The following is a 26629-nucleotide window of genomic DNA, read 5'->3' as shown; positions in this document are numbered from 1 at the left end:
TTATAGCAATATTTCAGCAATATCACGACAGGGAACACCAGAAGTGGGCTTCACACCTTGTGCCTATATGGAGAATCGACCCTGGGTCTTCGGCGTGACGAGCGGACGCTTTAACCACTACACTACCCATGTGTTAATGTATCGGAGTTATATCACCTTTGCATTGCGCCCCGACTATCGTTAGTCGATATGTATGTATATGGGAGTTACGATCACGTTAGCACTACGTTTAACGGTATGTATGTGTTAATGTATGAGAGTTACGATCACCTTGGCACCACGTTTAACGGTATGTCTGTGTTAATGTATGAGAGTTTCGATTCCATTAGCGCTACGAATATCGTAAGCCCACGCTAAACTATGGGTGCTACGATCACCATAGCGCTACGTCTGAACTAAGTCCATCTGAAGAATATTGTTCACCGATTTTATGTGAGGTTAACAGTGTTTATAGCACTGAAACAAACATATTTCAAAATCTAACCCAATAAATGAAAGTCGACAGCTTGGCAGTGATTGTGAGTGTGTTCCGGTAGTTTACATATCAAGGACAGACATTAAAGACAGTGACAATCCCCTGAGATCACCGCTAGAAGCTGCTGTAAAATGTACCCCTGTCAACTGGAGTGCGTCACCCGCTCGTACACGACACACACCACAACCCGACACTGTTTTCCCAAACTGTTTATTCCTTCCATATTTCACAGGCTAGTCACCACGCTGATCAACATGTTTATACGTTGAAAGTATGTTGACGTAACGGAAGTCCAAATTTGGATACCCAATAACTCACCACTCAGCTCTGTTGAACCTTGTTGGGAAGATCTCGTGAACCCAGTCTGTTATTGCATTTAAATCTTTCAGTGCTTTCCAAGATGTTTTACCATACTGTTTGGTAATCTGCGGTGGTCTCCATAACGAACCTATTTTCACAACTCTTTTAACATTGAATGTCAGCAAGTTGACAATCTCTGAAATGCAGCCTTGAGAATAGATACTTCTTGCGAAAACAGTGAGCTGACATCGTGTTGGTGTGAGAGAGGCGGGCACCTGCGGAGACATGGAGCGAGCAGGCATGTCAGACAGGCAGGTATTTTCAGCCTAACTCAAGGCTGCTGTGCCATTCCAAGGAGCGATGGTACCGTGTGTCAAGATTCCTGACAATCTTGAAAAGTTAATTGGTAAACTGTCTAAAACGGATTGTTAATGACACCCAGCCTGTTGCGGATTGTCCCTATAATATATATGCTATTCCCGCCCACTTCCGCTCACAAGTCTTTGGTATGAGTAATGATAAAACGAGAGAATGCAAACATATTCGAATGTTGCAACTATATTTCGGTAACAGAAACACTCAGGAGGATTGTCTTTGTGGAGGCATGGTTAGAACAGGATGCCCGACACATGTACAACTGATACAATTCAACGTTTTTGTGTCGTTTCTATCAAGGAAGTGATGATTATTAGTTGTCCATCCGTATACCTTCGTCCATCAGTACTTCCATAGCTCTAAACGCCTCTTAAAGAAGTACGCAGTAAGGAAGGGAGCTGGTTCGAACAGTATTTCTGGTGCCAACCAATACACCAACTTTATGCACTCGGTATAACATCAGAATCATACAGTTTAATAACAAGCGACTCATCTCGATGTATATGCTGGTACAAGGAAATTAGACAGGGTTTTTTCAACAAACAAAAAAGACATGAAATATAATTTTCAACGAGGAAATATTGGCATTCTCTCAAACCTCATGACATCCAGCGCGCTATCCGGAATACCACCTAACAGGTGTACCACAATGGCATTGTATCCTCAGTCCTTCCTGCTTGTAGCAGCTTGAAAAGAGGTTAACGCCCGAATAGTTGTAAGCTTGCTGACCATTGGTATAGAACGGACAAACCTACACACACAAGAGGGACTAACAGACCATATCAGGAAGAATCATATACATGAAAGAACTAATTAAAATGTCAAATCAGTGCAAGTGGCAATGGCTTAAGCATCTACCGTTAATATTTCAAACAGTTACTGCCATTTGAATGTATCTTCTCTGATTGAAAGTAGATTCACGTCCCATATTGCAGTTAGGCCCATACTTTATAACATTGTTTTTGTTCCTGTTTGAGGTTGTCAGATAAACATACGATGTTTACTCGGTGATAAATTGTTGGAATTGCGAGATACGTATCTCGATGTACTCTTGACGTGTACAGAAATGGAATCACACTGTGGCGGATTAAGACAAAATTCTTCCAGTGTTTCAAGTACGAGTCGGTGCTCTAGTACCACGTGGAGCTGGAATATCAGAGTAAACACTTGGTGCTTATGTAATCTTTAATTTTATAACAACACACATAGTTCGTTTAGATGAACCAAAAACTACGAAAGTATCAACAGACAGTATCCACTTAGGAGCGATATTGTCCAAAACCGCCATTCCTTGTCACGTGCAATTTTGGTTTCACACACGTGCGTAACAGGTGCTCGCATTAATTCATTCCACCTGTCTTTTTGTATTAGAAGACAGTATTCTGCTCCGGTTGGTCTTTGACTATTATATTTACGAGTCAAATACCTGGCAAAAGCATTCTTGATAAAGTTAACCTGTAACTAGACACAAGAGTTCGGCAGTTAAGACTAGCCATGCACCTGCTGCACGTGTAGTGTTGAAAAATGTGGCGTAGAAATTATCGTGTATAGTATATGCCAAGTCACGTGACCTGACAGGTGGATCCTGTGATTATTTACCGGATGGCTATTATAAGCTATTTGATGTAGTATATCAGTTGCAGTTGGATGAACCTAATGGGTTCATTTTTGTGGGACTGGAAGCGTAATTATATTCATGAGTATATACAAATGTGGGGCTGGTGGACTCTTGCGTGTTCGATTGCTAAATGTGTATGTTTTATCCTCCCTATGAAAGTGCATGTTCACCACTGACTCTCAAAGTGTATGTTCACCATTGCCCTCTTGGTGAATGTTCACCATTGCCTCTGAAGGTGTATGTTCACCATTGCCTCTCAAGGTGTATGTTCACCATTGCCCTTCGTGGTGCATGTTCACCTTTGCCCTTTATGGTGTATGTTCATCATTGCACCTCAAGGTGTATGTTCATCATTTCTTTGAACTGTTGTCAATATTGTCTTTACCTATAATGCACCATTGCCTTTAACCATCATACAATGTTGACTCAGGCCCAGATCTGTTTTGAACAATCATAATTCATTGTCTTTGGTTATACAGCAATAACCTAAATGCACATTGTGGATTGTCTTCAGCTATTTGAAATAACCGTTCATGAACCATATGTATTGTATAGATCTGTCTTTAGTTTTCCCTTTACCCAGAATGCAAGAACATTCCTGTCTTGACCAGAATCGTGAATCACTTATGTGCTGTTGTCCTAAAACATGTAACAAACAAACATACATGTGTCAACCATTATGCGGCATTATCTGGATAAATAGATTTTCGAATCTGTGCAACGATAGTCGTAAGTGCCATACATTCACATTACCTTACGGTTGTGTTAACGCTAACAGCGTTTCGAAAATCTAGGCTCATGGCTAAGCTCTTATAGCGCTAAGATAGTCGTAAGTGAATGTTGATGTATGGCACTTAATTACGACTATCTCAGCACTATGAGAGCTTCGAAAATCTAGGCCCTGATTTAACTATCATACAAGAGTGCCACCAACATGGCTTACTGTCTTAGCAAGTTTCCTTATACTGTGACTTCTATATGCAACCTTTCACAGGGCAGGCGTGAATGCTAGTGAAGACGTCTGTTTGTATAGACATATAACATACGGTTGTCGACATAACACATGTGCTAGTCATTGAATGAACTTCACTACACCACAAAACACTTTGAAGAGTGTGGTTACAGGGACATTGTGAGCCATTAATGAACTCTCGCCATATAGCAGTTGCGGAAGTAACAACTTTTGATCCTAAATTGTATCTTTTGTGGGTGAAGGTTTTGGCTTGAAGTTAATGGAGGTTTACGAAAGTTTTTTTTCTGTGTTGCGTATGGAGTTTGTGCAGATAAGTGGGAACTTGAGACAAGACAGGATGTACCATTCGTTGATGAAGTGGCAGTTGAAAGGCTGGTTTATGAGATCAGCGAATAGAAGAACATATACTTGAACCATAACGTACGATATATACCGTTCAAAAAAGTAGGAGATATTCCATATTGTGAGCTCACCACTAGCCAATGACAATGCCCATGAGAAAAGGTAATATATATCCATACAGATGAAACATTTCCAAGGAATGGAATAAATTGTCATATTTGCCCAGTAATTTCTCTTCATCATCTGTTACCTCCTTGACTTCATGGCTTCATGTATATCTTCGTCACCACAATAGACTGTACCCATACGCACACGCACACGCACACGCACACGCACACGCACACGCACACGCGCACGCGCACACAAACACTGTCAGATACTTAGTATCTATTCCCCCTGAGAATTAACTTTGTAGGTACAAGGCTGAAGGGACGGAAAAAGAGTGGAGAGGGAATACAAGGCCATGTTGGCTATACATTATCCTTAGTTGTGCTTGTGGAGGATGTAGAAGGCGGGGAGTTTGGTAATCACAGACAGTTATTAAATGACGTGATACAAAATCTTCCCAAAAGTCACGGACACAGTTGACGTTATCTGCATGTGTGTGTGGTGATTAGGTGATTATGATAGATCTGTGGGTGTGTCGACTCTCATATTCATCACCCACAGGAGTGTGTAACCCTATCAGATGTTGCGTGTCTGTTCGTGTGCTTCACAACATGCAAAGTTTAGCCTCCAGCGATCCATCATGCCTCTATGAATGACGCGAACACCCAGTACCATGTCGCCATTGTATTTCCTGGGCATGTAACACATCCACGAGTCGACGTCGTGTTTAACCTTGTGTTAGACTGCTGCTACTCCGGCACCATGTTGTGTAGTACTAACCCACAGAGATATCACGTCACAGCTTCACAAACATTCGCTATTCAGACAAAGGGCAGACCAATAAGAGTGAGTGAATTTACTATTTTCGCCACTTTTAGCAATATTCCAGTGGTATCACGTTGGAAAATCCTCAAATTTGCTTCACACATTGTAACCATGTACGGAATCGAACACGAGTCTTTGGCATGACGAAGAAAGCTTTAACCACTAGTCTATTATCCCCTGTCGTGATATTGCTAAAAGCGACGTAAATCCATTCTCATTCGCTCGCTCGCTCACTCACTCACACTTATACGAAACGACATGGCCTTGGATATCGAACCGTCGACAAAACGCTCGAGGGACATACCTTCTATCTACTACACCACAGAGTCTGTTAACTTTCATGGATGATAAATTCTTGACATTTTTTCGAGGATTTTCGGTTCTGAATACACCAGGTGCATGTCATTCACCTTTCACCGTCATTCCATAACTTGCCCCACCCCTAAGCTAGTCATCCTACAACGCCACCCCTTCCCTGGATACAAATACCGTTTCCAGACCTTGAACTGCAAGCCTGTCTAACATTTGACGGGGACTTGGAAGGTTTTCAGTCATGTAAGAAGGAATAAGCCCCGTAGATATAGCCAGATATGAGAGATAAGACATGATGCTTGGCATCAGAAGCGAGGGCTTGAGACGTGTGCTGCCATGAGTTGCTTTACAGGCTACTGTACATAGAATTCAAGAGAGGGAAAATCTCAGTATCAGAGTGTAGGAACGCCACGCCCTCCGGTGTGCATATATGTGCTGATACCTTAAGTCTGCAGTAAGCTGGTACCTTAAGCCTGCAGTAAGCTGATACCTTAAGCCTACAGCAAGCTGGTACCTTAAGCCTGCAGTAAGCTGATACCTTAAGCCTACAGCAAGCTGGTACCTTAAGTCTGCAGTAAGCTGATACCTTAAGCCTGCAGTAAGCTGGTACCTTAAGCCTGCAGTAAGCTGATACCTTAAGTCTACAGTAAGCTGATACCTTAAGTCAAGCTGATACCTTAAGTCTACAGTAAGCTGATACCTTAAGCCTGCAGCAAGCTGGTACCTTAAGCCTGCAGTAAGCTGATACCTTAAGCCTGCAGTAAGCTGATATCTTAAGCCTACAGCAAGCTGGTACCTTAAGCCTGCAGTAAGCTGATACCTTAAGTCTACAGTAAGCTGGTACCTGTCGTCTGCAGTAAACTGATACTTTAAGTCTGTAGTAAGCTGGTACCTTAAGCCTGCAGTAAGCTGATACCTTAAGCCTGCAGGAAGCTGATACCTTAAGCCTACAGTAAGCTAGTACCTCAAGTCTACAGCAAGCTGGTACCTTAAGTCTACAGCAAGCTGGTACCTTAAGCCTCGTTACTATATGTCTGAATTAATGCCGATGCGGCGTAAAAGTGAAGTCAACTGGTGTGTGATGACTCATGGGGATCGGGTAGTCAGGCCATTTGGCTCACTTGTCTTCACTGTTTTTGCCGACTTTGTTCACGCTATAAGCCACCGGTTTGTTTTGCCTTGGCGAGGAAATATATTTAACGAGGCGTTAAATATGAGACTAATGAACGAATATATCAGTGAATCAATTTACTACAAGTCTCCCACCTGATTTGGTACAGTTTCATCAGACCCTTTCTTCAGTGATCGGCCTCTGCCTTTTTTCTTGCAAGATTAATGGAACCTGTTTGATATCCACGTAGCACGCACTTGACCCAACCTGTGATATTTTCGGGACCTGTTTGGTCTTAAACGGTGCAATCTGCAGTAACACCATTAGTGATTGAATATGGTAAACCATGGAGCTTCTGGCAGCAGGCCGACATGTTGCGTTACATCCTGTGATTCTGTTTATTTAGCGAGATGGATGTCTGCATGGTTCAACCGAAAGCTCGGATCCTGGTATTTGCTTACCACAGAGGTGTTTATATTGCCAGACACAATGGTGATGAACGTTTTGATCTATCAATACGAACATGCATTCAATCTATAAGGAATTTTGTGATACCTTTACGAAATAATGACGAATCCCCCTCGCGTTTTAACGGGTAACCATGGAAACGTGTTACCCGTTTTGCTGTCAGTGCCAAAATAAAATGGTAAAAGTTGAATGCACATCTGCTATATCGCTCTCTGTGACTGTGTTGATTTGTAGCTTAGTTCAGTGATTTATGTTGTAAACACAGACATAAAAACTGGGCATCATCCACATGCCATGAGAAGCCAACCCTCCCGTGGAGATAACGGGGTACAATGCCCCATGTTTCCTACGCTTATTATAAGAACCAAAATCAGATTCCTTTTCAGATCTGGAATCGTCGAACCCGTGGATATACCCCTGTGACTAAACTAGAGTCTAAAAAGAAACTTCACAAAATGTAACGTTTAAAATATTAATTTTTCTCTGATGATACATCTATTTATCCGAAATGGGATCCCTAACTTTCAACACTTCGAAAAACAAAACCCACTCAGCAAAACCCACTCAAACCCATCCATTCGTCGTGCAAATGACGTTAGTGCCAAATCAGGTTTTGCATGTGCAGTCGATCACGTGATGTTCGCATTTGCGTTCTTCTTCATTTGCACCTGTATGCATTGGCCTGAAGAATTGAAACAACGCTTTTAAAACACAATTTTAACGGTACTTTAAATGCCACGATTGTCAAATGTGCAACGTGAACGTGCCGTTGGCATGTTGCAAGTGGGAAGATCACTTATTGACGTCGCAAGATCAATGGGATGCAGCCGTCGTATTGTGTATGACTTGCGAGGTCGTCTACAACAAACTGGCACTACTTCAATTCGCCCAAGGTAGGGCCGTCCGCATGTGACGTCACGAGCAGAAGACCGTCAAATCGTCCTACGTCACCTACGTGACAGATTTCTGCCGACTACACGAACAAGGGCTGAGATATTTAGAGGTCGACTGTCCTCACAGACCATTCTAAATCAGTTGCGGGTTGCCAGTTTCCATGCATTCTCGATGTCCATATTGTGACTTGACATTCTGTATACCCGTGTTTTTGAACTACGGTGTAGCCTAATGGAACTGATCGAGACACTGTCAGTGTATCGAGTACATCACACAGACCTCAGCAATGAAATAATAACAATTTAACCATCTTACCATCTCTTTTTCTTTTTTAGTGTCCTGAAGAAAGAATGTGAAGTTTCTTTTTTGACTCAGTATATTTCCATAAGTCCATAATAGCTCGGGTAAATTATATCAAATATCAAATTAAATCCATTCACCCACTCAAATACGATTACCTTTTTAACCGAGCCATACACAACAAATTCATGTCACCTGAGTTGCTTTGACACAGGTAGTTAATAGGTCTACCTCGGACGAATTTACCAGTTTTTGCTGTGCCAGATTCCCAAAGACATGTTCCTAGATTTGGTTCGTGAATTCAAGATAGGGGTAAAGTGGAAATCACTTCAGGCTTTTCTCCCATATTCGACTAACATCGTGACTGGAGAAGAAGATGATGGTGATGATGAGTGAGAGAGTGAGTGAGTTTGGTTTTACGCCGCTTTTAGCTTTACGCACTGTATCCATGTGGGGGATCGAACCTGGGCCTTCGATGTGTCGAGCGGACGCTATAATCACTAAGCTACGTAGTACACCAAGTCCCTGATGGTGATGGTGATGATGGTGATGATGACGGCGACGATGATAATAATCAGTTTAGTAAAGTGTCACGCGTAGTACATTTCAGTTTGACGTAAATACATGAAAACACTGCAAGGAATGAGTTACTAAATACACACAAATACATACCGGCAAACATTTTAAATGTGCACACGTCTTTAATGCGACAAGTGCTAGCGTGTTGTAATGTTACAATGTAAAAATGAGAATAATTTCGTCAAAAATTCACAGATACATCACATAATATCGAAGCGGCGTTATATGCAACTAACTCCTACGTAATAGGGCGTGTGATGCCCGAGCCTGCATTTTAACAACAATAAGTAGGCAACAAGCATCAACACACTCACACCTCCTCAATCATTCATGCAGCTGTTATGGGATAACATTAGGAACGATCTGGCGAACTCACTGGCCTTTTGCAGTTTATTTCCATGTTTCATGCGTCCTTCTTTGCAATTTATGCAAATGATTTATATGCGAAACACGCTTATTTATTGATGACGACTCTTGTATATTTCTTAACTAATTCTACACCTGCATCAGTTTCAACATGCATTCGTATCTAGAAACGTAAATCAATTATTGTTAAAAACACACATTTACCTCCGAAATCCATATTCAAAGCACAAGAATTAAAAAAAAAATAGTCATATATGAATTACGTTGTTTCATTTGAGATTCGAACCGATAAAGTTTCAAAGGCCCGTCCTCCTTTGGACCGGAAGTAGACTACTCGCTCCTGTCACTACAACGTCATCTGCTAGTGAACAGCTGGGACAGTAAACATTTGCCTGTAGGTCTTATTGTATTCTGACAGCTGGGAGACAAATGGCATGCTTATTGAATATCGAATATAGGATGTTTGTGACTAGGCCTGACTACGTATACCGTTAGGGAAACCATTCAGAGAGGAGTAGACCAGTTTTGTAGGGAGTAACCGAAGTGACGTGTTTCAGGTGTTAACAGTTAAGAGCCTGACAGTGAACTTAAATTGCTGGAAATACAGGTGTTTGCAAACAACTTCAAGGCATAACTTTGGATTGGATATAATCAGTTAGGTATGTATATCGAACGTTGTGGTTTAATTAAGCAGGAAAATCGTCGCTGAAACTGGAATTAGTGTTAATAATGTATTTTAGGTTAGTAAGTAGAGCAGATCAATATTCACTGCCTCCATCTTCCTCTCAGCTCTAGGTACTGAAAGCCACAGCGTACATACTAGAATCATAGACTGAAGTATAGAAAAACGTGTACTTTTCACTTGAACACCCTCAACGTGGATGTATTTGTATTGTTAATTGTTTTTGTATGTGGTTTTCTTCATCTGTTGGACAAAAGGTGACATGCCTTTTATAAATATGAACACCAATGTGCTTCTGCATAAGGGTAAATATTTTGTCCTGTTTGGAAATTTAAATTCAGCTAATGGTTGGTTTAAAGGCAATCAGTCCCTGCAGTTGTTCAGTCTGTAAAAAAGTATAGATGATAATTGAATTAAAGAAATGTGTTTAATGGCTACTATACCACAGTGAATTTAGTAATGCTGACTCAAATGATTCATGGATAGTTGACACCAGACATACATTTTCCAATGGTTTAACAGGTTGTATATTCTTATGTTAACAGCCCTTTATATGATTATGGTAGTATGTTATGTGGTTTGTGACCAGTAATATACAATCTGTTAACTGACAGTTTATATAATCCACAGCTTTTCCTGGTCTTCCCCTTCTGTGATATTAAAAATGCTCTTTACAGACTCAAATCAAAACTCAGTGTTTGTATTAACGCAGAAACCTGCGTTTTTCACATTGAAATATGATAAAAACACGCAAAACAACATTTTGAGTGTGTGTTTTGGATGCGCAGATTTTGATCTATCTAATGCTTAAAAATACCACGATACAGCAACATATAAAACAAACAATATATTTTGAAATGATTCAGGATTGCAATGAAAATTTCACGCTCACGAGATTTAGACTACACATATTGATAATTTTATTTGTTCACGCACAAAAACCCTACCATGAACACTGAAACTGACTGTATTCTCTATATTACTCCACCCCACACCAACATCTCCAGGTCGATCACTCTCTGTACATATTGCATACAGCACCCTGAGTGTAGTCTAAACTGTCTGTTAGAGCCCACAAGTTAGCCTTGCTTGAAGACAGTACTGATCAAATACTGAGCCCATGGATGTTCAGTAATTCCATGCTTTAAAGAGGCAAGTCTAAATTAACATACTAAAGATGCCAGTCTATTATTTCATATTTTTTCAGAAATTTTCAATTAGAGTATTATTATTGCCTTTGAGACTTGTGCAAGTCTACCCACCAGCATACAGGGCATTTTTTATGATGGATCCTATACATGAAATGATTGATGATGAAATCACCACTGACAACTAACACTTATGGTAATGTTTATCTCCAGCTGTCATAGCTTCAGTGAGAGCATGTTCACATAAGCCTCATTATTTAGAGATATTATGAAAGACAAACACAAGGAAATGCATTCATGCTTAGTTAGGCTAGATAAACTCTTTGTCTTGTTTTACTGGATCGGTCACAATTGTTGATAAGGTAAAAAAGTAGCATAAAAATGCTGTCTCCAAATAATTGCAAGTTTGTTTGAAACATCCTTCTGTTTGAGTTATCTGTAGAACTCCTGAGCACCCTCAGCCCCACATTTAAAACAGGTTCTAGCAATATAATCGAGGGCAAAGGGGAAAACAGAATGAAAAAGGGCGGGTCATACAAGTGGAGGAAGGTGTGGGTTTCAGTGGAGTATTCTTGTACATGCTCATCTAAAGGACGTCAAGGGTCAGAATGACTTTCACAAAATAAATTTAGCAGAAGAATTGTAATGGTTTTGTTGACACATTACACATGAAATGCTGTGAAGTAGCTCATTTGTAAATTTCAGCTTGTTGATGCTGTTGCCAGTGTTTACATGGCCCCTGTGGATGTGACAGTTTTACCTGAACCCAGATACTAGGGTAAGTTGCTTTGTCAGGTTTTCTCAAGTGATATAAACAAGAAATTGCAGGTGACATCAGGTTGGTGATGTTGTTCTAGTAGCTGACGTAGTAGCAATGTTTACTTGTTTACAGAACTGTTTCAGTCAGTTATGTTGTTTGTTTCTTGTTCCATGCGTCACTGAACAATATTTCACTTCATCAAGACTGTCTGTAGGTGGATGTGGACCAGATAATCCAGTGACTGATAATGTGAGGAGAGAATCACACTATAAGGTTTATTGAGATACAGCTAACAATATCACAGCCTCTCATAGCCAACATGGATTGGTAGGGACTGACTTTGACTTGGAATCCCTATGACGTAAATTATAACCAAATTCTGAAACTAAGTTTGAGATTTGAGTAAAAACTTCTTCGAGAAATCGGGGCCTTATGTACAAGGCTCAGTTCTAAATCTCTAGTTTAGACTTGGTCATCAGCAACCTATGCTTGTCATAAGAGACGACTAATGTGATCAGGGCCTAGATTTTCGAAGCTCTCTTAGCGCTAAGATAGTCGTAAGTGCCGTACATTAACATTAACTTACGACTGTCTTAGCGCTAAGAGAGCTTCGAAAATCTAGGCCCTGGTGTTCACGCTCGCTGATTTGGTAGACACAAGTTTTTGTATCACAGTAGCATACATCAGTACTCATGCTGTTGATCACTTGATTGTCTGGTCCAGAGTCAGTTATTTAGGGACCGCCACATTATGGCCAGAATATACATTGTTAAACAACAAAATAAATCTGAAAGATAGACAAGAAGAAGTATGCAGATATGTGTGTGATCCATCTATATCTTTTTATGACATTTCATACCCAAATACAAATAGTTATTCTGTCTTACTCTGAGTTGTAGGCTATAAATATATATCGTAAAACTGAATTATGCATCTAACTGCTTCTAAGAAATGTTCAAATGTTGAATTTCAGACAACCAGTGTTATTACTAAATGTGATAGATACTCCCTGTAGTATATTTTACAATTTACATGTACATACTTGCACTCTGAAGTTGTGTATTGCTGGCTTAAATTTTGTAACTTTGGTGCCTCCAGACATTTGTGGCCTGGTTGTATTTGGTTCAAATGTAACATGTAAGCATTGGAAAGTGTTGTACTCAGTATGTACAACCTATTAAGTGCACACTATGTATACTTTGTACTCTGCATGTACTTTGAAATTTTCAACCATCTCTCATAGGTTACCAAATATCTGTCTGTCGGCAGTCATACAGCAACATTTTTAACAATGTGTGAGTAGGCTTTAATGCCCTTTTGACAGTATTTCAATAACATGCAATTCCTGGTCACTTTGTGCAGAAGAAAATCGAGAGTGAATTAAATTTTTTGACATTTGACACAATTATGGGCATCATGCCCATGCACCGGTCACGTCCCATAGTGCCTACAGTCCCAATCTGCCTACAGTCCCAATCTGCCTACAGTCCCAATCTGCCTACAGTCCCAATCTGCCTACAGTCCCAATCTGCCTACATCCCAATCTGCCAACAAAACTATTGTAGGCACTTTGGAAAATGTTTTTTAGCCCTGTGAAGTAATGGAACAGCCCAATTATCAATGGATGATGGGTGTGTTGATTGGAGTAAGGTCTCTTTTTCAATGTTGTCAGTAATATGTTTGTATCATTGTAATCGTTGAGTAGACTTCTATTAAGTATGTTGTTACAAATTACCTTTTACGTCATGGTGTTAAAGGTGAGATTACGTCTAAGAATATAGTAGGGAAAATATTGTTGAGAACATCCTATCTTCTCAATTAATTTACCTGTTTATAAATAAGGAGGTGACCCAACTGCATCCGTCACACAATGGCAAATGTTCAGCATGTTGAATTTGTAACTTATCAAGCTGGAGGACAGCAGGTTTTGTTTGCTGGGTACCGCTATCCCCTCAACATCAGACGACAGACCACAAAACATTGGAAGTGTGTGCATTCCGCATGCAAGGGCCACTGTTCTACAACTGGGGACTTCATCAAAGCATCAACGCCACACCACCTTCCCTGGAATCTGAGGATGAGGTTTGACTCCTTAGCAGAATATGTCAGGGCGTACAGGAGGACGTCACATCCATCCACCAGCTGTATGAAGAGGAACTGGCCAAGGTTGCTGACCCAGGATCTGTCCGGTCATAGTCGAGTGTCAAGTCATCTCTCTACTGACACAGAAGCAAAGTCCTGCCAAATCTACTCAAGTCACTGGCTGAAGTTCAACTTGAAGGACCATGGACACACACTAAAGATGGAGAGGAATTCCTGTGCATTAATGATGGTGACGATGACAAGATACTGGCCTTTGCTTCAAGGAAAATGCTAGACATGCTTCACAACACTGACAAGTGGTATATGGATGGAACCTTCTACCGGCCTTATGGGACCACTTGTATGTTATCCACTGTATGGTTAATGGAGATATGTACCCATGTGTATATGTACCCATGTGTATATGTACCCATGTGTATATGTACCCATGTGTATATGTACCCATGGACACATATGTCAGACTCTTCACATTGTTGAATGCTGTAGCTGTGGACAGAGTAGGAGAATTTTTTAACTTGCCCCAAACGGCAGAAAATCACCTGTTCAATATCTGGATGCTGCAGGACATCTTATCAAGTTGGCTCAATGAAGTACTATCCTAGTGAACTCTGAAACCAGTTATTGACCAGTGTTAAAAATGAAACAGTAAAAACTGTTTTACTACATCATTATTATTTATATCATTGTTTATTATGTATTATCATTGTTTACATGTCTGAAAATAAATGAAGTTCTCTAAACAATGAAAAAAAAAGCTTTGTGATTTGTTGGACCTTTGTAGGCAGAGTGGGAATATACCCAAGAAGTTACAGGGGTAGGTTCATTCGGCAACTATGTGGTCAAGTCCATTTTAACCGGGGTAGAACAGGTCAACTCACTGACCACATGTCCTGGCCACTGAACCATATCATGTTATTTCAAGCTGTAGGCAGATTGGGACTGTAGGCACTTTGGGAAGACGCCCATGCACCAAGTTTTATAATGATTGCTCGTCAAAGAGACTCGCTGGTCTCCAAGGAAATCATGATTCCTAGAGTGACTGAACATGAGGAACTGGCATACGAAGATGTCTGCTTATCTAAACCTGTCTGTTGTAGACTGTCTCACAGTCCCTGAACTGCATTGTTTTCCCTTCCACCCTGCAGTTTCTGCAGTGCTAAAGCTGTACATGAATCAAGTGAAGATTTCCTGATCTCCGAAATAGGAATTATTTTTTGTCAATCAAAATTACATATATTTAGACACTAAGCTTTAGCCTAGTTTGAACGATGAGTTACAGTATGTACAGTCAGTACAGACATGAAGTAAGGCTAGACTACTTGCTGTGAATGAAGGTGTAGGGGCAGTGTTTGAAGCATGAACATCACATTAAATCCTAGGAATAGAAAACTGGGACAGAGAACTGTGTGAACAGTAAGGAACTAGGTGTGTAGTGTTGAGCCATGCACATCAGGTATTGAAAGGCTATAAACTGGCATACTACCCCGGTGCCATTTGGCTGTTGTGACTGGTCTATAGGCCAGAGTGTATACACCAGGTATTAAATGTCTGTAAAGTGGTGCATTTCTTTGGTGTCATTCTATTCCCCGTGACCAGGACTAAAACATGGGAACACAATTAAAAGGATGTCATTTGATATAGTTGGTTCACAATAGCCCTCGCTTAACGTAAATGTTTATTTTGTGAATTTGAGCTGCTGTTGTAGGTATTTGTGTTATATTGCACAGCGAGTTTCACATAGTTTTACATAGTCACACAGTGTTCTTCTGTGTTATGAAAGTACAGGATGATGTGTGTGATGCTTTCCACACACGTCCATGTCTGTGGCATAGAAGGCAAAAAAAAACTAACATTGTTTCTCAGGAAATTACCCAGCATTATATATCTGTATTAACACAAAGATATAAACAAATCTCCCAGAATTACCATAATCAATTTTACAAGTTGAGCTGCCATATTTTGTCATGAATTCCCATTTTCTTATTGTGTATTTGACATGTTTCACAATGCTATTACACTTCTTCTTACAGCTCTGAATTTCCAGTGTGACAGAAGGCTGTCAGACTGAGTGACAGTTGTGGTTCCACAGTGATGTGATGCAGAGGTTAATGACATCAGTGACGTCATGACAAGGTCGCTGGTGTGAATAACAGTAATCATCTCTTTTTGAAGATAAATAGTCCTTTCGTGATGTAAGAATCGGTGAGATGATCACATTCAATGATTACCTGATGAATCACATCTGACTCCCATAAACCTGTCAGTGAGAACACATACAATTCCAAAATACATGTGCGTGGTGTGTTTATGTGTTTGAAGGAGAACAAAAAGGGTTTTGTAGAGAGGACTTGAACAGGAAGTAGATACTCAATGACCACATGAAGATGCTCTGACCTCTGTCCACTCAGGGGTACCCAGTAGTAGATACTTGGATTGTATTTCTGTGAAAAGTTTGATGTCATACCAGGAACTATTGTATAACATAATTTATAACATGTCCCTGACATTATACAATGGGTAAAGAGACGTTATACAATGGGTAAAGATACATTATACAATGAATATTAAACAGACTGGGATTGGTGCACTTGGGATTGTCAATCAGAAGTAGTGTTGTAGTGACATAAATCAAAGGATTGTACTCCACTGACTCTATCTGCTCCAGGGCAGTGACAACCATGTATAGAAGGACATTGTGTTAGCGCTATTGATTACAAACGGTAGAGTGACACTGATGAATCTGATTACACGCAGTTTGATAGTGTTGGAAACTTGCATGGATATTGTGAATGTGGGGTTGCTCTCTCATTAACTTGAAGGCTCATTTCTTCATACCTTGCTGGAAATATTGTATTTTTATCCCATTATCTTATTCTGTGCATTATCAAATGAGGCTGTGTCCTTTAGAATTAAATCCCACTGTCGTGGCATTATGCTGCATCACTCAACTGGGTCCTTCAGCCATGTCTCAAAGATCCATCTCTAAGTAGTGTCCATAAGCCATGTCCCTAACCTGTGTTCCAAAGATCCAGTGTCCTTGAGCCTTGTCCTTAAATTGCACCATTAAGCAGGGTCCTTTTCCCTATGTCCTTAGATGCATATTTATACTGAGTCCTGAGTGTATAGTTAATCATAGTATAGTGTATCATTTGCTGTATCCTTATGCTGTGTTCTTGAGCTATCAGATTTTCGAAATATACTAGTTTTCGTGGTTCCTCATAAGGAGTTACAATGGCATTTGTGAAGAAGCGAGAGAGAATGTCAAATCAGAGCATCTCAGGTGTGGGTCTCTCTAAGCGGGAGATAAAGAAGAACTACAAGTACCTGGTACGGAGCCTGCTGACTGAAGCAGAGAAGGAGTTCATGTACCGCTGTGCCAAGAAGTACCAACGATCGCGACACATCGAGATCTTCTGCCAGGAACTGGTCCAGATCATCAACACTCCTGGCAAGCTTCGTCTCATGCCCTACATACGCACCATCGTGTCTGAGTTTGACAAACATGACTTTGACAAGTTTGTTGCCAGGCTTGACTACAAGATGGAAGGAAGAACTGACTTCACTATAGGATCAAAACAGGACACCTATTCTTTGGCGCCTTGTAAGTATCATCTTGTACTATTCTCATATCACCGTAATCTGTACACCCCTGTGAAGATCAGTGTTAGTATTGGAACGAGGGAGTGTATTTTTTTCACTGCTTTCATTATAATTTGTGAATACGATTTAAGAACTGTTGGTTTCTGTAAAACTTGTTCATTTCAGAGACTAAATGCAGTGTTGTAAACTCCCCAAAATGTCAGCCATACAATGGGTCAGGTAACTCTCAAAAGTTATCAGACCGGTTGCAGTGTTGTCAGCCCAGAATTTACTGAATTGAAAAAAATAACAAGGTAAATATATGGAGAGAAACATTTTAATGTTTCCAAATCAAGCTTTAGTCATTATACTTGAGTCAGATTCATCCAAGAGGTGGAACTTTTTGATACTGCCCATCTTGTCGCAAAACAGACCATCCTGGACAGTCGGGCAGACAGGAGTTTGCAGCGCAGCTAAATATTTAGTTACTGTCACAAACTAGAATATTGCATTAACAAGAACCAAACACACAAGACGTCATCTGTCATGGCTAAATACTACACTGAGAATGGACTTCACATAATACCCATGAAGGTCCATGTTAGAATATTGGCCTTCAGCAACCAGTGGATCTAGTTAACACTTTGACTAAACTGTTATGATGGTGGCCAAAGATGAGTTTTTTATCATTCTGGTAAAATTAAGAAGTCAGTGGACTTAAACCCAGAAACATTAAGAACATCTTTGGGTGCATATGAACATGTTTCTTGCATCTTTTTCTGTATTTTCTGGTTTCAGTGGAGTGTCTGTAGCATAAATTTAAAAATGCACGACAAATTTTTTTAGGGTTCACACTTGCCATTTTATGGACTTTCAAGGCAAGCATTATTGTCACCCAAGTAAAGTTTTGAGGGTAATTTTGTCAATGCAGGAAAAGAACCAACAAGTCTCCAACAAGTTCACTCCAGTGGGTTTAAAAAGCACAGAAGTGATGAACATTTCATAAACACACATCTTTAGAATGTTCAGTGTTAACAGCAGGTGCTAAGGACATTTTAAACTGTCAGTATTAATGCATTAGGTCCTATATTCACAATTCAAACATACATTAACTTGATTTACTTCTGCTAAGAAAATATAATGGGTGTGTTACAGGCAATGTTAGCCTCATCTTGTGAGTGAGTTTAGTTTTATATCACTTTTATCAGCATTCTAGCAATATCATGGTGGGTGACACCAGAAATGGGCTTCACACACCGTAGGGAATCAAACCTGGTCTTTTGTGTGACGAATGACTGCTGAAATCACAAGGCTACTCCACTGCCCTAACTGATATTGTAACTACCAGTACATGTATATATATGGTGTACAGAGCATTATACCAGATTATCATAACCACAATCAGTTTACACTCAAAATGATATATGCTTTAAATCATTTAATTCCTGTCCACACAGAAACAGCCATCCACCCTCCCTCGCACAACCTACATCCTCGCAGAATAGAATTATATTCAGCTGGCTTGATATTCATAGCAAAGCATCTGAATGCACAATTTTAAAAAGAACCCATTAGATACATGATGGATGATGTCAAAAACGTTCATGGCATTGAATGATAAAAACCTTCTCACATCTTAAAGAAATGGTTTCCTGCTTTCTGCCACCTTTGGTCTCCGTAGCCCATTTCTCACTGGGATTATGTGGCAGCACAGCCATATGGAAATATAACCTTTAAAGACGGTAGGGACCTGAATCACCTGGGCTTGATATGCTACTGAATACAGTGACCTAGTAACTCTGTTGTCAGGCTGGGTATGATTTGTGGGTATCAGGTGTATCTTAAGTCTAGTTCTGCTGGTGGGAGGAGAAGGGACACTATTCACGCTGTAATGCAGCAATATTCAATATATCAGACAAGAGTCTGTGTAAGTCATGAAAACGTAAATAATGTCTTAAACAAACAACTCACAAAACAATTTCACGAGCATTTGTATGTACAATATCCATACTCACACAACTATATCAGGTGGAATACAAAGCCAGAAAGATCTGCAGCTTCACTGCCTTTAATTGTAGCTTTGGGGTTTTTTTTGTTAATATTCTTAAAGAAATATGTATAATTCAGTGTGACTGTCATGGATCCAGGCGTCTAGGTCCTACTGAGGAACCGACCACCTGACCCCAAACCCTAGCCCTTGGCCACACTGAGGAGATCCTCATAGCCTAAGTACCTTTAACACTGTAATAGTCATAATTGTATCGGTCCTTAATAACAAATATACAACTTGTCCACCAAATCCAGTCAAACTGTGCACGCACTCAGGCTATTGTATTGTGATTCACTCAGTCGAATCACTTCCCAGGCCACGGGCTCTTACACTCTTTTGTGTCCTCATGAAGACTACTGTGACGTTTAACACAGCAGAGAGAGCCTCCCTCCTAGTGCCAGTGGTATTAACAGAGGTGTTAGTTCAGGAGAGGTGATAAGCAGGTACACACATGAAAGGATATGGTCCCTAAATGGTAAGTTTGTTGATTCTGAAGATCGTTAAATTCTTGCTGTCTGTTGTCTTTTGGAACACTGGCTCAAATTTTTTTAAATAGAGTTCATATCACACAGCTGGAATGTTGCTGTATGTGTCATTACGCAAACGTTTTCATGGTGGAGATTAAATGATGACTTTTGGCCAATGACTAGATAAAATCTTTACCTCTTTGGTCATATGGACCAGCCATTTGATCAGACAATCTGTCAATCAAATCACATCATGGGATTTCAACAAATTATGTGGCTACTACATTAGTTTCAGACATAGGGCTGTGCATGTTTACATTAAATGTGCATAGTGTATGTACTCAACCATTCTGGGCAAAGTGTGTCTTCTGTTAACTTGGTAGCAGAGATGACAGCCTTATGTGGCAAGGTGCATCACCATTGTCATGTGGATAAGTAATCCAGTCCCAGATCTTGAGGTCACTGGTTTAAATCAGGACATTGTACTTAGCAATTTCATGAGTGTTACAATCTCATCACATGACACTGAAAGAAAAATACAATCATCTCAGATCAGACACGTTTATGCTTGACACAGGTATGTGTTAATAATCAGAGAGAACATAGAGAACTGGATTCAAACCTTGATCAATGCAACTAAGGGAGGTAACTCTGCATGGATTATGTCCCCCTAAGGCCTCAAGGTAACTCTCATCCACCTTTACCAGAGACTGATACAACTCATGAAACTATCGTGATCGATGACCATGTGATCTTCCAGCCTGAGGCACCCAAAGACACTGAAAAGACCTTCTAAACCACAAACTGTTTCTGGGTTTCCCAACTGCAAAACCTATTTAGTTTTCAAGTATATCCTAATTATTATTTTTGCAAAATTTATCTTTTCATGTGGATGCCACATGCTGATAAATCTAGAGTGTAGACATATTACATGTTTAGGTGATAAAATCTGGATAAGTTAGTTAAAAATCTGAAACATTTGTCGCTATGCAGATGGATTGCAAACAGAGCGTGTAGTCTACCTGATATAAATAAATTCAAGCATGTCTCACCTTTCTCCTCTGATTCAGCACTTGATAGGGTCAAGGTCAAGGTCGTTTTCATCTTTGAATAATGACAATAAAAAAACTAAATTTGGCAAACAAACTGACAGACAAGAAAGAGACATGGCAAACTTAAGTTTTTCATGTAGTTTAGGCTGCATAAAAACATTAAATGTTTCTCTTGCACAATTTTGTCAAAAGAGATGAGGGTTGTAGGACATTTTAAAAAAATTTGATAGAAAATAAAAGTGACGAAGGAGGAACACACGTATGAAATTGACCAGATCGACGCTGTAAAGTCAACATTGTTTTGGGTTTTTGAATGGCAGTAAAAGTTAATATTTGCACTAATGAAATTGATGCAACGATGCCTGAGAAACATTACATTTTTTTCATTTAGCCTTATGGAATCTTGTTATCTAAATATTTTTATATCATATGTTACATGGAAATTTTATCCACTTTTATCATGAGGAGATATGTGTTCTTGTAAACGCAAGTTTATAAAATTTGAACTATCTCTCTTCAAAAGTATAACATTACATATTCCAAATGGGACCAGAGCAGTCTAACTGGGCCCTGCTGTCAACACATGCAGAATTTATGTTCAGAGGAATCAGGTTATTTTTGAAAATGTGTATGTGAATCGGAAAATTTGTGTGATAGTCAATAGATAAGTAGCACAGTACAAATATTCTTCAGATTGTCTGGAAACAGATGGGCAGCCTTAGAATTTTAGGGAGTTTAGTCCAGTCCCCAACCAAGGTAATTAGTTTGCAAAGAGACATTGTTTGTACTTTTTTCAAAGTGTGGTATTATTAGAGTGAAAACTGAAACATTATGTGGTAGAAAGCCAAGCATACCATTAGTGACAATCCCTTTCTTTAAGATCATGAGACAACATGCTTCATTATACTGGGTGAACAGTAAGTCTGTACACACAGGTATTTACTTGTCATTGTGAAGTCACAGATATTGGAGAATATACGTTATGTCACACAAGGGTGGGCCAGCTGTACCCTTCTGTGTTTGTTCATTGTCAACACGTTACTTCTTTTCAAACTTGCTTTGCCAGCTATTTATATACAAATATATTAGGGCTACAATGAATACTCTGTGAGGTGAATGTGACGCACATCACGATCAGCTGGTAACAAATACAAATATTAGGTAATGAATAAATAATCATGTCAGCAGTGGACATGTTGTTCATTATATTCAGTGCAATTAAAACAAAATATATTCTTTGACACATTTTGACCATGACATGTAAATTTATCATGACAATAAACAATGGACACAATACTGTCAAACTGAATATATGTAAGAGTGTTTGCTACTATAGGCATGGCTTCGATATATTCCATTTTGCATGTATTGCTTATGTATATATGTGTCACAAAAATTTGTGTAAAAACACTTTCTAAATAATTAATGAATATTCGATTCTCATTATCACTAAAGCCAGACCAGTTTTATTTCTTGTTTTACGTATCCGACAGTCGTGTTTTTTCAAGAATGGCCTAATTATGAATTGTAAAACCCCTAATAGATGTATGATCTTAGTGAGTTCAATCGGTGTCCTTAAATGTCAACACCTACAAATTGGACAGTTTAATACTCCTGTAGTTTTTCATTTTTTGATTTACGTTTGATGAAATAATCATAAGGGTCACATTAAATATTCGCCACAAATGATACTTTGCAATATTTGAGATATACAGCATTAGTCCATGTGATAAGTAATCAAAAGTGTTTAGCCATTTCATTACTATATTTATCATAATTTGTTACTTAGGTCATTCTACTGAACACGCATAGTAAAAATTTGACAAGAATTGATTATTGTGAACGGCACAATAAAGCCTTCAAATAGCATGAGGTGTATGGACCATATATGAAATGAAATATCAACCCTTGATTGCTTCATGTGTGATGGTGGGACAGTGGGGTAGCGGAGTAATTAACCCGTTCGCTTGTCATCCTGAAGGCCCAAGTTCAATTCCCCACATGTTTACAATGTATGAAGCTCATTTCTGGTGACCTACCAGAATATTGCTACAAGCATTGTAAAATCCAACTCACTCACGTGCAGAGGTAACAAGAACATGATGCTTTTTCATTCGGTGCACATATTAGTCCTGTAATGGGGACAAATATTTTAGCCCAATACACTGTGTCTTCGTATGTACTCATGTATTGGTAGACATATTGGTTTAGTCACTGAACATATATAATTTTGATGGTAACAAATAATCACTTTATTCTGAAAAGCAGCCCAAATGAGATGGAAGATTCATCCTGAACCTGAGGAAATCTAGACTTGCTTCATTTAGGACTTTAGCACTGCAGGGAGGGCTAGGCAGTAGGGAAAATAATGCTAGTACTAAGACTAGTATATTGGCAAATGAGTGATACAAGGCATAGCATGTCATGCTTTATATCTGAAGCATGGTCACCCTCACAGACCTATGGCTACTCAATAAAGGGAGGTTTGCAATAGACTGCTTGTGAGATCAACCTTTCACAGTCCTTCAGTGCCTGTCAATGCATTCAAAGCATGTTTTTGTGTTGAACAAAACACATTTATGGCAGAAAATGGGTGTGATATTGTGGTGGCAGAGCCGTATGGGTCGGAGCATGGTGGCTTGTGTAACTAAGTGTTCTCTTTTGTAGCTGTAAGGTCAAGCATTCCCAATGGCCGGTCGGACCTGCGTGTAATTGTCATACCCCATAGAGACGAGAACCTTGGCTTCAGCATACGAGGGGGCTCGGAACACGGACTTGGGATTTTCGTCAGCGAGGTTGACGACGGGTCCACAGCAGGTGAGTTTAATGTAGACACTTCAAATATGTGGCAACTGGTTGAGGGTAGATCTGGATTGACTGAATACAACTTTTCTGTGATACTATTAATATTCTTCATTTACTAAGTTACCAGTTACTGAGCCTGTTTCCTGATAGACTGATCTATATTCTGAGTCCCTTATTCACCAGGTTATAATGACATAATGTTTATAATCATACACGCTGTGACTGAGTTGTATTACCCAATGTTATGTGTATTTGTTGTTAAGTGCTGTGGTCAGTCATATTCCAGTCATGTGGCATCCGTCTGTGAAAGTCTGAATCTGGACCAGACAATCCAGTGTTACTATCAGATATGTGTCATGCTATCAAGGACAGTAATTCTGACATACCAAAATCAGGCAACAAGCAAAGGTTGCTGGGATCCTGTCCTAACTTGTAAATCGTACATGGGTTAATTGTTGTCTGTTTTCATCAAGTCATTCAGGTATGAAACAGAGCTGCCATACTTGTGGGAAACTTGAGTATTAAGTTGTTTTTAAGTGCCCTTTTTGTTTTCATGTAAAATAACAGTAGCCAATATGCCATCACTGGGTGTGTATTGTGTGGCTTTTCAGTAGTGCACACAAGCTACTGGAGAGAACTGTTCATTGCTGTGACACCTTATTCTAACAGTCACACAGCATGTAGAAGTGCTGTGACTAAAGCTTTGCTTGGGTAATAAGGAGGGTCATGATTTGAACCTTCATGAAGTCTCAAATGAGTGTGTAGGAAAATAGCATATCTCACATCACTGTTATGGAAATATTGAGATATTGTAGTAAAAGTAATTGTATCTAAGTAATCACGCATTGTAAAAGTTTAAAATCTAATTAATCCTCTTATGAAGTTGATGTTACAAATTTAAATTTATTTTGTTTTAAAACCACTGAGCAATTGTATTATAAGTATGGACATAGTTGAATCTGGGATACAGTCATTACCTGCAGTGAATCACTATACTCCTTACAGTGTTTAGTGTAAGAAAAATAATTACAGATATGATATAGAGACAGGCAAGTGATAGAGTGTTTATGCACCTCAGGTCAGAGGCCTCAGATGTGAGGGTAACTGAGATGGGTCCTGAGTCTGCCAGTGTTCTGAGATGATTGAAACTATCAGTTTACAGATATATACACATACAGTCAGATAAAATTCATGCAAGTGGGAGACCCAGTAAAACTAAAGTGTTGAAATATTTTTTGTGGACATAGTGATGAAGCTTTTCTAAGGATAATCATCCTCTGAAAAAGACATCCATTTACACTACATTTCATTGTTTCAGCTGGAACATAAATATTCATGACTATCTTCATATCATGTGGTGCCAGATAAGGGAAATATTACTTTCATATCAGTTTTGAAGTGCATTTTTTGTGTGTATATGTATCATTGCTGGGTTTTATTGGGTTTTATTATTTTTTTCAGAAGGGCACTAAACATAGTGAATAGACAGTCTAAGTAAACTTAGTCTCAGTACTTTTCGTTATACTCCACTACTGAATCTAACAAAATCTAGTAATCAGGTAACCTTTGAGATTGACCAATCAGACCTCAGCTTACCAAATCACGAAAGTGGACATTCACACATACCTTTAAAACTTTTACCTTAGAAAGGTTTGTACCCGAACGATTCCGAATACTACTTTCCATACAACCACTACTGGATAATGCACATGGAGCATGCTATAATACAGTCAAAAGTGAGTAAACAGTCGCTAAAAATTGTGTTTCTGTCAATATTCAAGGATGTTAGTTTGCAAAAATATTAGTTAATGGTAACTATGTCATAAAAAAGCCCTTAGCATATATACTGCTGGCCAAATACCTGTCTTTTATGCGGATTTACATTTATTGAGGGATCAATGTCAATCACTACCAATTTTTTTTTAAGTCCTGCCAAACCCTAAACAGTTGCTGTTGTATGATTGGTTAAATCCATTAGGCTTTCTCGCATTTGATTGGACCGTCATAGGTCGCTCAAGGGTTGCCTCATGCAACCTCCTACTAGGTTTTGTTAGACTCAGTAGTGGAGTGTAGCGAAAAGTACTGAGACTAAGTTTACTTAGACTGAGTGAATAGAAATCTTCAGCTGTGTCATGCCTTGTTTTAATACTGGTAGAAGTACTGATGTACAAAACTAGTTTTATGAGCAATAGCAGATTTTTCCAATATCGTTTGTCAGCTGTTTCTGATAGTTATAAATGCATATTGCTATATATTTATCATTAATTAAACTCTGTGGTCAGGTGGATGGAGAATATGCCTTGAGTGCAGAAGGTCCACGATTTGATCCCTAGCTGAAAGATGTTAAATGACTGTAATTGTTGTTACCCTGCCTGGTGCTCATTGTAAAAAGTACATGGACTCATTAGATTAGGGATGGTATACTGTGTCTTAGTACAATGTATGTTAAACTGTTGCATTTGATATCACTTGGCGAGTACTATAAAAGCAGTATTGTTTGGTCTACCCTGACATCTAAAAGCAAGTATACACCTATGTTTGATTTTTGGTTGAAAGTCCAACAAAGTAGAAATGGTAAAGACAGGTATTTGGTAAAAAGATCATAGTTGTGTTGTGTACCTTATTTTTGCTGGTTTGGGTGACTGGTTTCAAATTTGTAAAATTTGATTGATTTTAATTATTTTCGGGTCCAATTTTCAGGCGTACTTTCTTGTTCCATTCAGTTAAAGAATGAATAAACTCATTTTTTGGTACACTTTTTACCACTGCATATGAAAGACTTCTGGTTAGTCATAAACGGAACACCATTTTTTATAAAAAAAACCTTGTGGTTAATTAATACCAAGCGCTTAAAAGTTGCTAAAAAAAACCTCAGCTTCTCTCTCGCCCGCAAATTGTGTCATGCAAAATCCTATTGTCCATCAATCAAATATATAT

At 39.2% G+C, this 26629-nt stretch overlaps 1 protein-coding gene across 1 annotated transcript in view; it reads left to right on the top strand.

The window, feature by feature from the left end:
• The first annotated feature begins 9531 nt into the window (after positions 1 to 9531).
• LOC137266172 (PDZ domain-containing protein 7-like) overlaps positions 9532 to 26629 on the top strand; it is a 55599-nt gene continuing 38501 nt past the window's right edge. The window contains exons 1-4 of the mRNA XM_067801658.1: positions 9532 to 9705; positions 11582 to 11654; positions 15770 to 17340; positions 23555 to 23704. Coding sequence (XP_067657759.1) covers positions 16971 to 17340; positions 23555 to 23704 — 520 coding nt within the window. The 5' untranslated portion in view covers positions 9532 to 9705; positions 11582 to 11654; positions 15770 to 16970. The remainder of the gene's footprint in view (positions 9706 to 11581; positions 11655 to 15769; positions 17341 to 23554; positions 23705 to 26629) is intronic.

This window comes from Haliotis asinina, chromosome 15 (genome assembly GCF_037392515.1).
Source record: "Haliotis asinina isolate JCU_RB_2024 chromosome 15, JCU_Hal_asi_v2, whole genome shotgun sequence".
Lineage (NCBI taxonomy): Eukaryota > Metazoa > Mollusca > Gastropoda > Lepetellida > Haliotidae > Haliotis > Haliotis asinina.
Note: the sequence above shows the minus strand (reverse complement) of the source record. Positions and strands in the feature narration are given on the sequence as shown.